At 37.5% G+C, this 13135-nt stretch overlaps 2 protein-coding genes across 9 annotated transcripts in view; both read left to right on the top strand.

Annotated features, from left to right (window-relative positions):
- rims2a (regulating synaptic membrane exocytosis 2a) overlaps positions 1-9239 on the top strand; it is a 99943-nt gene extending 90704 nt beyond the window's left edge. For 7 of the 8 annotated variants that reach the window (XM_055228159.1, XM_055228157.1, XM_055228155.1 and 4 more), the window contains 5 exons: positions 5895-6036; positions 6113-6225; positions 6333-6434; positions 6517-6656; positions 6743-9183. In XM_055228159.1, coding sequence (XP_055084134.1) covers positions 5895-6036; positions 6113-6225; positions 6333-6434; positions 6517-6656; positions 6743-6946 — 701 coding nt within the window. In that variant the 3' untranslated portion in view covers positions 6947-9183. Of the gene's footprint in view, positions 1-2730; positions 3112-5894; positions 6037-6112; positions 6226-6332; positions 6435-6516; positions 6657-6742 lie in introns of those variants that run through there. The other variant, XM_033980423.2, reaches the window with a different exon arrangement.
- A 1127-nt stretch (positions 9240-10366) lies between these two features.
- On the top strand, positions 10367-12927 carry LOC117384189 (dendritic cell-specific transmembrane protein). Its single transcript, XM_055228081.1, has 3 exons — positions 10367-11413; positions 12093-12422; positions 12868-12927. Exons 1-3 carry the CDS (start codon positions 10367-10369, stop codon positions 12925-12927), a joined length of 1437 nt encoding a protein of 478 aa, XP_055084056.1.
- The last annotated feature ends 208 nt before the right edge of the window (positions 12928-13135 follow it).

Genomic DNA, 13135 nt, shown 5'->3' with positions numbered 1-13135 from the left:
CAGTAGACTACAGTTTACACTTCGCAGCGCCCATGCCGTGGTCTGACGTTTGGCCTAGTCGCCCCTCATCAATCACCTGCTCCTCCAGAGAGGTCTGTGTATGATCAGGGTGCACAGGGGAGGGGCTAAAGCATGGACTTCTGGGATATGACACTCCATGTTGTTGAACTAGAGAATAGAAGAAGAGATGCTTTGGATGCTTGCTTTGTGCAGTAATGGGGTTTCCAGTCAAAGAGTGGATTTCCTATCGAATCGTCATAGGATTGTCCAATAGTATGTATATTACTAGTCATGCTTCAGAGAAACTTGTGTACATTCATGACCTCAAAGGAAGTCTGCTTTTAATCACATGATAATATAATGTTTACTCTATAATGATAGTATACTGTATACTCTTATTTATGGTATGTACATTTTAGAATTAAATTAAGCATTTTAATATAAAAAAAAATATGAAATGATATTACAGGTACTACTACAAATAATCAACAAAATGGTAAATGGTCAAGTTTTTGTATAGCACTGTTCCATGTTCAAAGCACTTTACATCAAGGAACCACTCACCCATTCTTACACCAGCGTATGCAGACACTGAGGGCAAGGTGGGTTAAGTGTCTGACAACCTGTGGGTCAGCCGATCTGACCGCTCAGCCAATGATGTTTATGTCGAGAGCAGGATTCAAACCACCAACCTTGGGATCAGTGGACAAACAACTTTACCAACTGAGCTACTGTCACCTGTATTATTACTAAAAATATTACTAATAGATTAATAACAAAATCAAAGATTCACAATTTTTTTATGATTTACTCTTTGTGAAAGACGAGAATAGCAAACTGTCCAAAATTACTGAACTTTGAAATGTGACGAATGTGGAAATATGAAAGTGGCAAGAGACATTAAATAGAAGTGAATAATGAAGCATATTGCTAAGATCTGTGTCCTGTGAAAGTCTAAATATAATGTCAAACTTAGCTTTATATCTTACAGTGTTTTTTACGCAGTACAAATATAGCCTTACAAGCTACTTTGGTTGTTGTTTTATTACATAAAGAAAATAGGTTCACTGAGTAAAGTGCCACATTCATTAACCTTATTTTCTTGTATCTGCTGCTGTTGGGATGTTGTGGGCGTACAGGGTCTCGGAGGGCTTTCAACAGACGGTGAAGCGGCTGTCTGAGTGCTTGATTTATGAAGGTTGTGCAGATAATGATGCTTTGGCTTTCACAAAAGGATAAATGCAAACAGTTAGTTATTATTATATTGTTGTTTTATTTCACTCCATGGCATTAACTGGCTCTATCAGGAAAAACAAACAAACAACTAAATAAGTATATATAACTAGTATGTAAGTATGTATAACTTTTCATCAGAAAGATCTACAGAGTAATGTGTGTCATTTTATATTGTTATCAGTTTTATTATGATTTAAAGATGGAATCGGCAGCATATAGTAAACGGTTACTATCTATTTATGAAAATGTCTATTTCCATACTGCATACCTCCTATAGTACTGTATAATACTGTTCACACTTGCACTCCGTTGATCCAGTTGAAAAAGTGCAGTTGGATGCCACACTTAAGTGCTTCTCTACTGGAAGAGGGTGGCTCTGTGTTTGCATCAGGGACTTTTCTTAAGCTGTGACACTGCAGAGTCTGGCTTCATTTAATATAGTGCCCATCTTTATAACAGGCTCTCTCAGGGCCTCTGCTGCCACTGAGCTATCCAAAACAAGACACAGCCAGGTCTTTGAACTGTGTCAGCTCTGGAGCAGGAACAGCTATTTTGACATTTATTAAACAGACACAGAGAACATGTCTGCACATATGTGAACACAGAGATCACCTGAATGGACGTTTTCATTGTGTAATTAAAAAAGTCTGCAAGTATTGTTGGAGTATTCAAGAGAATGGTGCCAACATATACCAAATCAAACCATGCCATGTTTGGTTGTACAGAGACTGTCACATTCCTATTTTACTTTAAGCATTTGCCCAGCATCAACTCATATCTTTATTTTGTTCTAAAAAGATGTAATTTGTAGACTGGGTATTTGGAGCGAGCCCTTTGTTTTATCAATGAACTGTTCTCAAATTGGTTAATATCTATCTTGTAGATGAATGTTTATTACTTTGTCAGTAAATTTACAAGTTTGTGCTCCATGTATATGATAAGGAGCAAAACAATATCTTAAATGAAAAGCTTTTATAATTAAGCTGGAATGATGGAAGGGTGATGATTGCTGATTTATTTTTCTAGATGACTTACATGTATTTCATGAAAACCCCCAAACCATTTGTATGTTCTTTAAACAAAAATCTCTGTTATACTTTATTTGCCTTTAGAAAAGACACAGAACACAGTTCTTTTAAAGTGCATGCACAACTTTTTCAAAATGATATAATGGCAGTTAGTAAGTAATGGCCGTTGGCTGGCTAAATGAACATCCATTTTTCACCCTGCGTGGACACTCTGAAAACACAGAGCAGTGAGGTGAGCACGTGAACACTGAGTGACTGCTGTGGCACAACCATCTCCAGTGAAGCTGATCAACACAGCCCAATAAAATGAATTCATTCAATCATACCCTCCGTAGATTAGAGGGGACTGTATATTATTAAGAAAAGTTTCAAGATTTTTGTGGGCTCACTAACCGTATCACTGGGTAGAGCTGGTCCACCCGCAGAGCCAGCTGAGGTACGGCTAAGCATCCAAGCGCTCTGATTGGCTATGAGCGATGCAGTTTTCCCCCTCCCCCTCCAGAGAAGAAGAGGTGCTGCGGCAGCGTCAGGCTCAGACAGCACAAGACCTGGACTCTGAAACATCTCTCTGTATCTACTACTCTGAGCGCAAAAGGAATAGCATTACAGCATAATACGATCTAGGCCAAATGTTCAATATAGACTTTTGGAGCTTAGAAAAACAAGTCTAATATTTTTTGAAACAAACATCAGATTGTGACCATGGGGAGGCAAAGCAGTGAGACCTCTGCCCAGGCTGCAGGGATGCGGATACAGCGGTCCCAGAGCAAGATGAGTTTGTCTGCGTCCTTCGAGGCTCTGGCAGTCTATTTCCCCTGCATGAACTCGTTTGATGAGGAGGATGGAGGTAAGAGACAGGCTCCTGGTGTGGGGTGCAGTGCAGATGTGAATAGAGGATTACTGACATGGCTATTGATTGTGAACAGAAGCAGGGTCGCACAGTAGTTTGTTTAATTAGGATCACTGAGATGTTTTTATTACATTGATGACAGTGCAAAATGGATTTTCTGTAGCACTCATGACACAGGGTTTCATTCATTTATTGTATGCAAGTATCATGGCATACCTCTGTTACTCTGTCTGGTTTGGTTAAAGTAGGTATTGGGATTGTTGAATGTTTCCTAAGCTACCATACTGTTATGACCAGCTTGTCTAGAGTCAGGGAGGTAACAAAAAAACAAGAAGGAAAAATGGTAAAATAAAGAAGTAATTCAATGAACAAAATGTAACGTGCAGGGTTTAAACAAAAGAGTAAAAAAGGTCAAGTTTAACCAAGCAACAAATTTTACAAATACATGACAAACACAGAGTCAGTATTGACACAGTCGAGTAAAACAGAGTCACATTAGTGACAGAAAATGAGAGTCACGTTTTACTTAACTAAATACAAGTGTCTCAAAACACCTCTAAACACAGTAACTGGTCACAAAGGCCAGCAGCCCTGAGCAGGTGTACTGAGTCTGCTTAAATGGGGGCGGCAGCTGCAGGTGAACCACAGGATTGGCCAGGTGGGAAAATGGCAGTGAGGGCTCACACAGCTGGGATTAAGTGAGGAAAGGGGAGAGAGTCAAACACAAAACACAGGACCAATACTATAAAATGGAAAGAGCATAAGGGCTGGGGCCGTAACAATAGTTATTATTTAATGATGTGTGATGATTTTGGTTAATAGTTTAATATAGAAACTGATTTTTTCGTTAGGTTGTCAGCTTGTACCATACAGCTTCTATTTAGCCGCTGTCTCACACTTCACAAATGTAAGTGTGAGTATCTAAAATTGTGGGATGAAGCCTCCTGTTTATAATGCTATTTCACATGTTTTTGAGCCATCTAATGAATGAATTGCTTATGTATTATTTATATTTTTATTTATAATTCTACTTGATTTTATATCTTTAAGGTTTTTTTACTATTAGAAATTCCACAACAATACATACTTAAACTTTGTAAAAAAAATAAAAATAATTATATATATATATATATATATATATATATATATATATATATATATATATATATATATAAACAGCAAAAGCAAACGGTAGATAATCAAATGTGAATGAAAGCATTTTCAGCTACAATATATTTCAATTTTTTTTATTTTCTATAGTCGATGCTCCCAACTTTTACATTGCACTTTGCAATAATATATTTTTAGTTTATTTATATACAATGTAATACAGTGATTTGGAGATTATTATTATTATTATTATTATTATTATTTAATGTTGCCCTAACTGGTGGAACCCCCTGATTTAACCGGGCTTGAGACATAAAAAGCACTTTGGTTTTTGTCTCCGTGTTTCTGATTTAGGACATGTGGGCACATAACATAGATCTGTCAGTCAAATTATCCAACAACAATACATCAAAATGTCTTATCTAATAGGAACATACAGCTCTCATAAGCACATTATTAAGCCCCGACAGCAGTTTTCTACTCTTCCTCTGAAATTGTGAATGGTGGAGAAGGCTTTGAGCAGAGATTTACAGCCTACGTCACTGCCGACCTCTGCTGCTTGGGGCCTATTGTGTGTTGTGTGAAGAGCAGGAAGAGGAGGCGGAGGCCAGCTGAATGAACCAGATCTCAAGGTTGAAAAGATGTGGCTCTGTTTACACTTTTGTGAGATAGGAACGCTAGGATCAAGCCTGTTATTCTCTGCACCTCCTTGGATGACAGAAAAATTGTGAAGAATATGCACAATATATACTTGATGATGCCTGGATTTCCATGGCCTACAGTACGGTCGAGGTGTGCTTTACCCATTTGAACACAGAAATGATCAGTTGAATTATCACATAAGGGAACAGATAATAGGTAGAGGAATGCTTGTTATCAAATATGAGCTTGTGGAAAGTTGTGATTGCTTTGATAAAATTAATTAGTTGTCTAATTAGTAATGGAAGAGATGAAATCAGAAGTTGCCTACATGACATGCACAGTCTATGCCATCTAGTTAGATTCTTGATAATGACTATTGCTGGAATTACTGGATGATTTGTCAAGAATATTAGAATATGACGGAAGCATCCATAAAAGTGCACTGTATATATTTTAAGAAGCTATGAATTGTGAATTTTGTCTTATGTTACTAGTTTATGTGATAAGGAATTGATATCTTTCTTTCTCTAAATTAATAAGTAGTAGTAATAAGACCATAAGATGTACTTCACATGTATATGTTGAATGCACTGTTAGATTTTTCCATACCATTTTGCCTATTCAGTATATGGGAGCGCAGGTGTGTGTGACAGTGCGGCGAGAGCACATTGGCCACAGGCTTGGCCACGTGGATCTTGGGGAGGCAGCAGGGAGATGAGCAGCAGCAGGGCCAATGGTGCAGGCAGCTGTCGCCTTGAATCAGCCAAAAGTCTCTGTGGGGGGCAGATGCATGGGCACGGGTTATCACGGGATGTTTGTAGGCGGTGCTTACTGCTGGGAGATGTACATACTGTTCCTTTCACTGAGGTCCTGGCCCTTTGTTGCTAAAGCTGTTCTAAAAAAACACCGCACATAATTGTCAAACTGTCCATGTGGATGTAATGTTGCATGACTCAGAAAATGATTCATTGGTGTTAATTGACCGTTGAGTCCATCATCTTTTTCCCTCTCTTTCCTCGTGTGTGTAGAAGCAGGAGGGAAGAAGTTGCGTAGCACCATCCAGAGGAGCACAGAGACGGGGCTGGCAGTGGAGATGAGGAGTCGCATGACCAGACAAGCCAGTCGGGAGTCCACAGACGGCAGCATGAACAGCTACAGCTCGGAGGGAAAGTAAGGACGCAAAACAAATAGCGTAAATACTTGTTCTGTATTGGATATTGTATTTAACAATATGTGTATTCTTTAGTCTCATCTTTCCTGGAGTGAGGCTCTCCTCAGACGCACAGTTCAGTGATTTTCTGGATGGTCTTGGTCCTGCCCAGTTGGTTGGACGACAGACACTGGCTACTCCCCCAATGGGTTAGGATAATTTCATTTTTGGAACTGATTAACTTATAATGTCAATGTTATGTATCTGTTATACAGCACATTGCCATTTCTTTAACATTGAACTTTGTGTTGTCCAGGTGACATACAGATCGGCATGGTGGAGAAGAAAGGAGCGCTGGAGGTGGAGGTAATTCGTGCTCGTGGCCTTGTGGGAAAACCAGGTTCCAAGGCACTGCCAGGTAATATAATTTGGCTGCCTATAACCAAGTCTTAATATATTTTTTGCAGAGTTTTTAACAATATGTCTTCTCTGTTCCACAGCCCCATATGTAAAGGTCTACCTTTTGGAAAACGGGGTCTGCATAGCCAAAAAGAAAACAAAAGTAGCAAGAAAAACCTTGGATCCTCTATACCAGCAGCAACTGCCGTTTGAGGAGAGTCCAGGAGGGAAAGTTTTACAGGTACAAATATTTAATATTTAGATGTTATAAATGAATGTCCAGTGATATTTTGAAATGTGATTTTTACTGTTTTTGTCTGTACCTAGGTCATTGTATGGGGCGACTACGGACGCATGGACCATAAATCCTTCATGGGTGCAGTTCAGATACTGTTAGACGAGCTGGACCTGTCCAACATGGTGATTGGCTGGTTCAAGCTCTTTCCTCCTTCCTCATTGGTGGACCCCACTCTGGCCCCACTGACACGAAGAGCTTCCCAATCGTCTCTGGACAGTTTCTCTCGGTCATAGCAGCGCGTGGACTGATAGCGTTGTTGTAGCAGCCAGTGTTGCGATACAGGTCACGCCCCCTGTTACACTGCATGCTTGATGTTGTGTCTTCTGAGCCTGTTCTAGGGGTGCAGCAGTGATCCTGTTTTTTCCGCAAAAACGTTGCACATATTGTGCACAATTGCAAAGGGTGTTGCAGGCGCCTGGCTGCGCCGCCGTTTGGAGGAAGCTGGAATGAACTCCTTAGCACGAGGATCTGTCAGTTCCAGGTTTTCATCCAATTCAAAGCCATGGGGGTCAGTACTGGGAACCACTAAATGAGTTCTACAGAAGCCCTTTTTGAATGAAAAATAAATGTTTTGCTTTAATTTAGCTTTGTTTTTAATTTTTTTTTTTTTCCTTTTTAATGTCTATGTGCTTGTATCTGAAGAGGTGACAGTTTTTTTCTATTCAGATGCTTGGTCATGCCATGCCAACAGACCTCGCTGTGTAGATAGAGTTTGGAGACCACTTTGGGTGAGGTGTGTCCCAGCTTGAATCCACACTTCCCTCAAAACTAAAGTATGTGAAAGGCCCACTCACTGATAGGATTATGTACAAACCAAATGGGAAATCAGAAAGACTACTCTAAGACATTTTAGAAGTGACTACCATCAGCACTTCACAGAACATAGCAATGATCAAGTCCCATGAAAAGATGTACAATCTACCATCATTCTATCTTTGTTGATATATTGTATGAAAATTTTATGAGATTTTTTTTTTCCTTTTAGTTAATTTGCATGGACAAATTTAGCGGAATAAAAAAGAAAATTATTTTCTTGAGGCTGCAACTTGCAAAAAAGATGAAAAATAAGTAAAACAGATCAGCCATTTTCAACAATTTATATTATTTTTAAAAATAAATTTCACTAGTGCATGGTTTTCAAGGGGAGTGAATGCAACATCGTGATAAAAAAGACATTGTTTCTTTAGACCATTCAAAGTCTGTGATTTGCAGACAAGCAAATAAGGAAAACCTAAGGAAACTTTTGGAGATATTTAACAGAAAATGTTTATGTGACAAAAGTGAAAATGAAAAATACATGTAAATGATTTACTTCATTGTAAAAGGCCCAGGCCTTATAAAGATAAACATTATGTGCAAATTGTACATGTTTCTCTTTTCTTCCTTGTCCCAGGGTACTCACCATTGTACTATTCATGCTACCATCAGTTCCCTGATATTGTCCAGATTTAGGACTGTTGGTTACGTTACCGTTCTGTATGGTTTACATATGTTTTTTCTGTTGGGTTTGATTTTTTTTAACAAGCATGTTGAAAAGGATTATCTGCAACATGGCTTGGGCACACCTTACAGTAACTCAGCATGTTTTGATAAAGATGATATTTGAAATTTTTGCAGTTTCTTGTACAGTGCATGTCCGCATCATTACTTTTCTTCCTCACCTTCAATTGAACTCTGAGACAAATTCGTTTTCTTGGTCTACCAGGACCAGCAACATTCCACCCCCAAAGTCATGATTTATTTCAGGTTTTTGAGAAAAAATACGTGACAAGGAAAATATTTTATATTTAACAGAGGTTTGACAAAACAGACGTGTTTGCAAGTGTATTTTCTTTCAGTATTGATGACAAACATGCAAAAATAATCTGCATTGGTTCAAGTGAGATGTCTAAAACTAATCAAGAGGCAGCAACATGTGTTGCTGTAGTTCAGTCTTACAGGCACAGTTTGAGAAGAGAGCAAATCACAAATAACAAGGGATATTGCCACAGAAAAAGACTTTTTCTTGTTTTAATAAAAAGAAGAATTAATTTACTATATTTTTGTTAGTTTTATTTAAAAGCCAAGACCAGTTTATTTTTTATTTTCTATTTTTAGTAATTATAAGTACTTCTCATTTGTGGGAAGCAAATGAAACTTCTAGTTGCAGTATGTCTGAATGAAATTAAGCTGAGGCATTGTTCCTTTTCCACACAATGATTACTGCGTTTTCATGTCTGAGAATAACATTGTATTGAGCTACAGTGTACATTTACAGTGTATATTTTCAGTTGATTTTCCTCTGTACATACTTTCATATGTCAGCAATGGCATAAAGAGCTACACAGATGACTGAGCAGGAGGAGGAAGAATGCCTCACGTGATCTATGACAAAGACATATGTTCTGATCCTTTTGAATGCCTTTTCATTTTCTCTTTTTGGTGCAATGTGTTAATGCCAAGGCTATGTCTTGGTGAAGTATGGTTGAGTACAGAGATTTATGTAAGTTATTTTTCAAATTAAAAATAAAAAAATGATATTACACTGATGTGACGCGTTGTGTGATCCAGTTACAGAGACACAGCTTCCACATATTCCTGTAGACTTAAAAAAAAAATACATTACTAACTACACATAAGCCAGTACACCACAGACATGAATTTATTACCACAGATTTAATACATAAATAAATTGTCCTACATTTTTACCCCTAAAATCATTGTTATGTATTTGTTTGGTCAGTTTATGGGAACTATGAAAACTATGACTATGAAAAAGTAACTGAAGGTTCACTCAGTATGTGTTCACCTTCTGATCTTAATTCAGCAGTTATTTGCTTTAGCAGCTTTAGACCCTTAACAGCAGTAAATTCTAAGACTTTTAGTTGACTTGTGTGGTCAAATCACTGTCCATTTTACAATAATCCACTTAACACCGCCTTCTTTTTCATACTGAGCAATCTAGACTATAACTGTTAATTTTCTCTCATATATCATAACATATTGTACAGATATATAAAAAGACACATAGACTCTGCTCTCCTGTGGATTGAATATATTTGAATCTTACATAACAGATGCACATGACACCAGGACAGTGCTGCTCACTTCATTAAGCTCCACCTTTGTCTGTATCTACACACTCATGTTTACAGTGGTTCTGAGTTGTTATTATTATATTTAACTTGCTCATTATAAGTATAGAAATATAACTCACAACTTTATCAGTGAGATAGAAAGAAAGAATCATATTGAAGCTTCAGAAACCACTCAAACCACTTTATCCAAGAACGCACACAATGATAAAAGTAGTTAAGTGAACAGCTGAGAGTTAACTTCAGTTATGTATGTAAATGATATAATAGGTCTACTAATATTTATTGCCAACTCATATTGTCCATAATAAGTATACAGACTGGTTCCTTAAATTTGTGGTCTAAAAACAGAGGTGACTGATACATGACCAATGATAAGTTCCTGTTTGGGCCTATATAAGACGAGAGCAAACCACACATTTGAGGTCTAGACGTCATGTTACAGAAGGCAGGCTGCTATCATCCATTCTTAACGTGACACACAGCTGGTTTGGTTTGGTCTACGAACACTGGGACAAAGACTAAACATTATACACTTTTTTTTTTTTTTTTTTTTTTTTACATATTTTGCCTGCTAAAATGTTTCTCTCAAAGCTTGCATTAAAACATTTGTTAGAAGATTGCTGGATACTTACTATTAATATCTTCACCAATGGACAAAGGGATGACTTTCGGAAATGCCTTATCTTTTTTGGAACTTGCAGTATTTTTAGTATTATTCTGAACTCCTTCTTATTATTATATCTGTTTTGCACTTTGGACTATGACTTAAGAGTGGCTGTTGGGATTACTGGATGCCTCGGTCTTCTGCTGACTATAGCTCTCTTCTATTCCAAGCAAGTACGATGCTTTGGGACGCTATTTTTTATCTCAATTTTTATGAAGAAAAGTCGCAATTTACTCCTCGCGGCTGGTACGAGTTTGGTCATCTTTCAAAATATCCATAACACCTTGGAAAATCTATCAGGATTAACCAGGAGTTTGATATGCAACTTTAGGGCCAAGAAAGAAGCCATAACATCTCCATTTAGCAACTATGTTAAGATGCTAAAATGGATCGGGGATGTACTGAAAGGTGTGACTGATCTTGGCGTGGTCAACCTGGATTCCAAGCTCAAAATTACTCCAAAAGTGGAATCAGAAATACTCCAGGAGAGACTTGCACAAGCAGAGCAGATGCTGAATCAAACAGTTAGGTATACCCAAGCTGTCATGTCCACTGTCTCATCTGTATCCAGCAAGATGTTTCCAGCCATAAGCTTCCTGATTTTATTGACTTTTATAATGCTGCAAGTGAGGAAATACTGCAAAAATATGAAGTACAAAAACAAGTATATTACTAGCAAATTTGTGGATTATGATAACAAGAGAAAAGCAGAGGGGAGACCACATGTGCTGCCTCTTACACCAGAAGAAGAGAAGATATATACAAGAATCCAATTTGTACGACCCACTGCCAAAGAAATGAAGACAATGTTGAAATTCTGTGTCCCCGTAGCAACCCATTTTGTAGCATGGACGATATTTATAACAGTGGATGCCCTGTTGTATTTGTTTGTGAAGATTGTGACAAATAGATTATCAGAGATGGAACCTTTTCATATCCCTTTGATAATAAGCATCAAAGTAAGTAAAGAAAAAAGATGAAGCTCAGTAAAAAGATTGTAAAAAATTCAAGATTATAAACAAAAAAATGTGAAAAGTGCATTGCAAGTGCAGCATCATTGACTCATATACACACAATGACTGCTAGCATTTAAAAAAACTTAAAGGTGCACTAGCTTTTGTGATGAAGGGTCTGCCATCTGTTTGTCGCCATAGAAACATTATACCTTTGCCCAGAATGTTCCACAGTATTGTACTAACCTGTATCTATCTTCATGGAGACAAGCAGGTAATGCTACACAGCCAAGTTTCAGGTTAGATCTATGGAGAGACAAGCCCACGTACAGTAAGAGCACAGCTTTTTCAATAGATTTTTTTTTTTTTTTTTTTTCTGTAAAAATGCACATAGTAAAATAAATGGATCTAGATTCCAGGTGAAGCAATGACATCTCCATGGAGACAATCAGTCGCAGACCCGCACCAAAATAGGACATATTTTAAAGACACCTATGCTAACTCGTTGCTTTTGATTGGCTGGTGGAAAATACCAGCTCTTTAAATGAGCTTATACAAATTACTTTATGCAGTAATATATGTACACAAACTAAATATTTTCAAATGCTTGTAATTTGCATTGAGCTGTATTGCACCTTAAAAGTCTGTATTTACTGCTAATACAACTTCTCTATAATCTTTACAGAAGGTTGCATCTCTAGTGGGGATCTCATTGAATGAAGAAAACCACACGACTGACTTCTCTTACTCCATTACCCTGTTTGAAAAGCAGTGCCTGCCCAAACCCAAGCTGCTGTTGTTTAACTCCATAGCCCCTTTAGTGGTCATACTGCTGATGCTGCTTGTCATGGCTGCCACCAGTGGAAAATTGTCCCACCTCAGACTGATGGTGTGCGAGGCATTTTTTGGTACTGCAGCAGAGGAAAGAGTGGAGTACCTGCATGCTCAAATACTGAGGAAGAGGATGAAGAAGAGAAAAGAGACAAAACACAGTGTTAACAGGACTTTTTTACAAGTAAGTTAGCTCTAATTATAAATGCCACAGGTGGGTAGCAAAAAATAATACTCAAGTAAGAGTAACATTACTAAATACAACTAAAAAAAAATTACACTCAAGAATAATAAACAGTAACATTTATTCATTCATTTTGAAACTAATGAAATAACCATGAAAATAATTAAAATAAAATAATATCTGAAGAAGTATCACACTTGTTCAATTCATTTAATATAGTCAACATAAAGTTTTTGTCATCAACTTGCTGACAATGAAAAGAGTAACCAAAATATATTACTCAAGTAGTATGGTGTCTGAAAACTACTCTGAGAAGTATACATTCTTTCAAAAGTTACTCAAGTAAATATAACTGAGTACTACCCATTTGCCAATATCTTTACCACCTTGTCCTATCTACATGTTTAATATATTAACATTATATTTGTATTTTTGTCTTCCACAGCTACATTTCTGGTGTCCACTGCTCTTCAAACCAAAAGTGCATCAACTCAGCACAGTATGAAACCCTTTTTTTTTTAATGATCTGTGATTGGACTGTAAACATTCTCTACCTTCAGTTCACAGTCCCCATTCTTCTGTCTGCTGCAGTAGTTCATTAAGTTACGTCACATTTTATAAAAGCCAACCTGTCAATTAGTGCAGATGGTAACCAAGGGAAACGCATTATACAAGGAATAGTCATCCACTGTCCACACTAATGAGAGCGCAGT

The sequence above is a fragment of the Periophthalmus magnuspinnatus genome, chromosome 16 (assembly GCF_009829125.3).
Source record: "Periophthalmus magnuspinnatus isolate fPerMag1 chromosome 16, fPerMag1.2.pri, whole genome shotgun sequence".
Classification (NCBI taxonomy): Eukaryota; Metazoa; Chordata; class Actinopteri; order Gobiiformes; family Gobiidae; genus Periophthalmus; species Periophthalmus magnuspinnatus.
The sequence above is the reverse complement of the archived record's forward strand: the minus strand, read 5'-3'. Positions and strand labels throughout refer to the sequence as shown.

Excerpts from the sequence above, each read along its gene's own strand:
- LOC117384189 (XM_055228081.1), top strand. The coding sequence starts at position 10,367 with ATGTTTCTCTCAAAGCTTGCATTAAAACATTTGTTAGAAGATTGCTGG. Across the intron at positions 11,414-12,092 it reads CTTTGATAATAAGCATCAAA|AAGGTTGCATCTCTAGTGGG; the intron begins GTAAGTAAAGAA and ends TAATCTTTACAG. Across the intron at positions 12,423-12,867 it reads TTAACAGGACTTTTTTACAA|CTACATTTCTGGTGTCCACT; the intron begins GTAAGTTAGCTC and ends TGTCTTCCACAG.